Here is a 654-nt window from a genome sequence, read left to right on the forward strand (position 1 = left end):
TCAAAAAAAAAAAAAAAAAAATGTTAGTCTTATATTTGAAAAAATATAAATAGCCTTAAAGGAAATTTATTAACTTAGACCAGGGCTCTCAACCAGAAGTAGTTCACTATTTTAGATCAGCTGGTTTTTGGAAAATATTTTTGATAGGCTTATCTACACGAGAAAGATATAATCTTCAGGAATAAAGGAATTAAATGGAGTAAAACCAAATAAGAGTTTAAAATGCAAGAAGGAATAAAATATAGATGATAAAATAAAATTGTAGAAAATAAAATGTGTTCTCACCTGTCCATCCATCACTCCCAACAAAGCAGACTCCATCCACTGTACAGGTTCAATGAAATAAGACGTACATTGAGCTTGCCTCCCTGTGGTAAGCATGAAAGATGGTGTCATTCTCTTGTGTGCAAAGGCTATAGGTCCACTTCCTTCATGGTGATCCAGAATACTAGAACTTCGAAATAACGATCGCCTGCAACCCCCAAACAAACAAAAACATTAATGACTTCCAAAAGGATGAAAACATGGATTAAATGTGCAGTATTTCTTTTTTGTTTGTTTGTTTGTTTCAGACAGAGTCTCACTCTGTCGCCCATGCTGGAGTACAGTGGTGTGATCACCGCTCACTGCAACCTCCCCCTCCTGGGTTCAACT

The 654-nt window shown here is 35.9% G+C and overlaps 1 protein-coding gene across 2 annotated transcripts in view; it reads right to left on the bottom strand.

The window, feature by feature from the left end:
- Positions 1 to 654, bottom strand: part of DUSP12 (dual specificity phosphatase 12) — an 8512-nt gene that overhangs the window by 3826 nt on the left and 4032 nt on the right. For both annotated transcript variants that reach the window (XM_011952983.1, XM_011952982.1), the window contains one exon: positions 286 to 472. In XM_011952983.1, coding sequence (XP_011808373.1) covers positions 286 to 472 — 187 coding nt within the window. The remainder of the gene's footprint in view (positions 1 to 285; positions 473 to 654) is intronic.

This window comes from Colobus angolensis, unplaced genomic scaffold, assembly GCF_000951035.1.
Source record: "Colobus angolensis palliatus isolate OR3802 unplaced genomic scaffold, Cang.pa_1.0 Scaffold354, whole genome shotgun sequence".
Lineage (NCBI taxonomy): Eukaryota > Metazoa > Chordata > Mammalia > Primates > Cercopithecidae > Colobus > Colobus angolensis.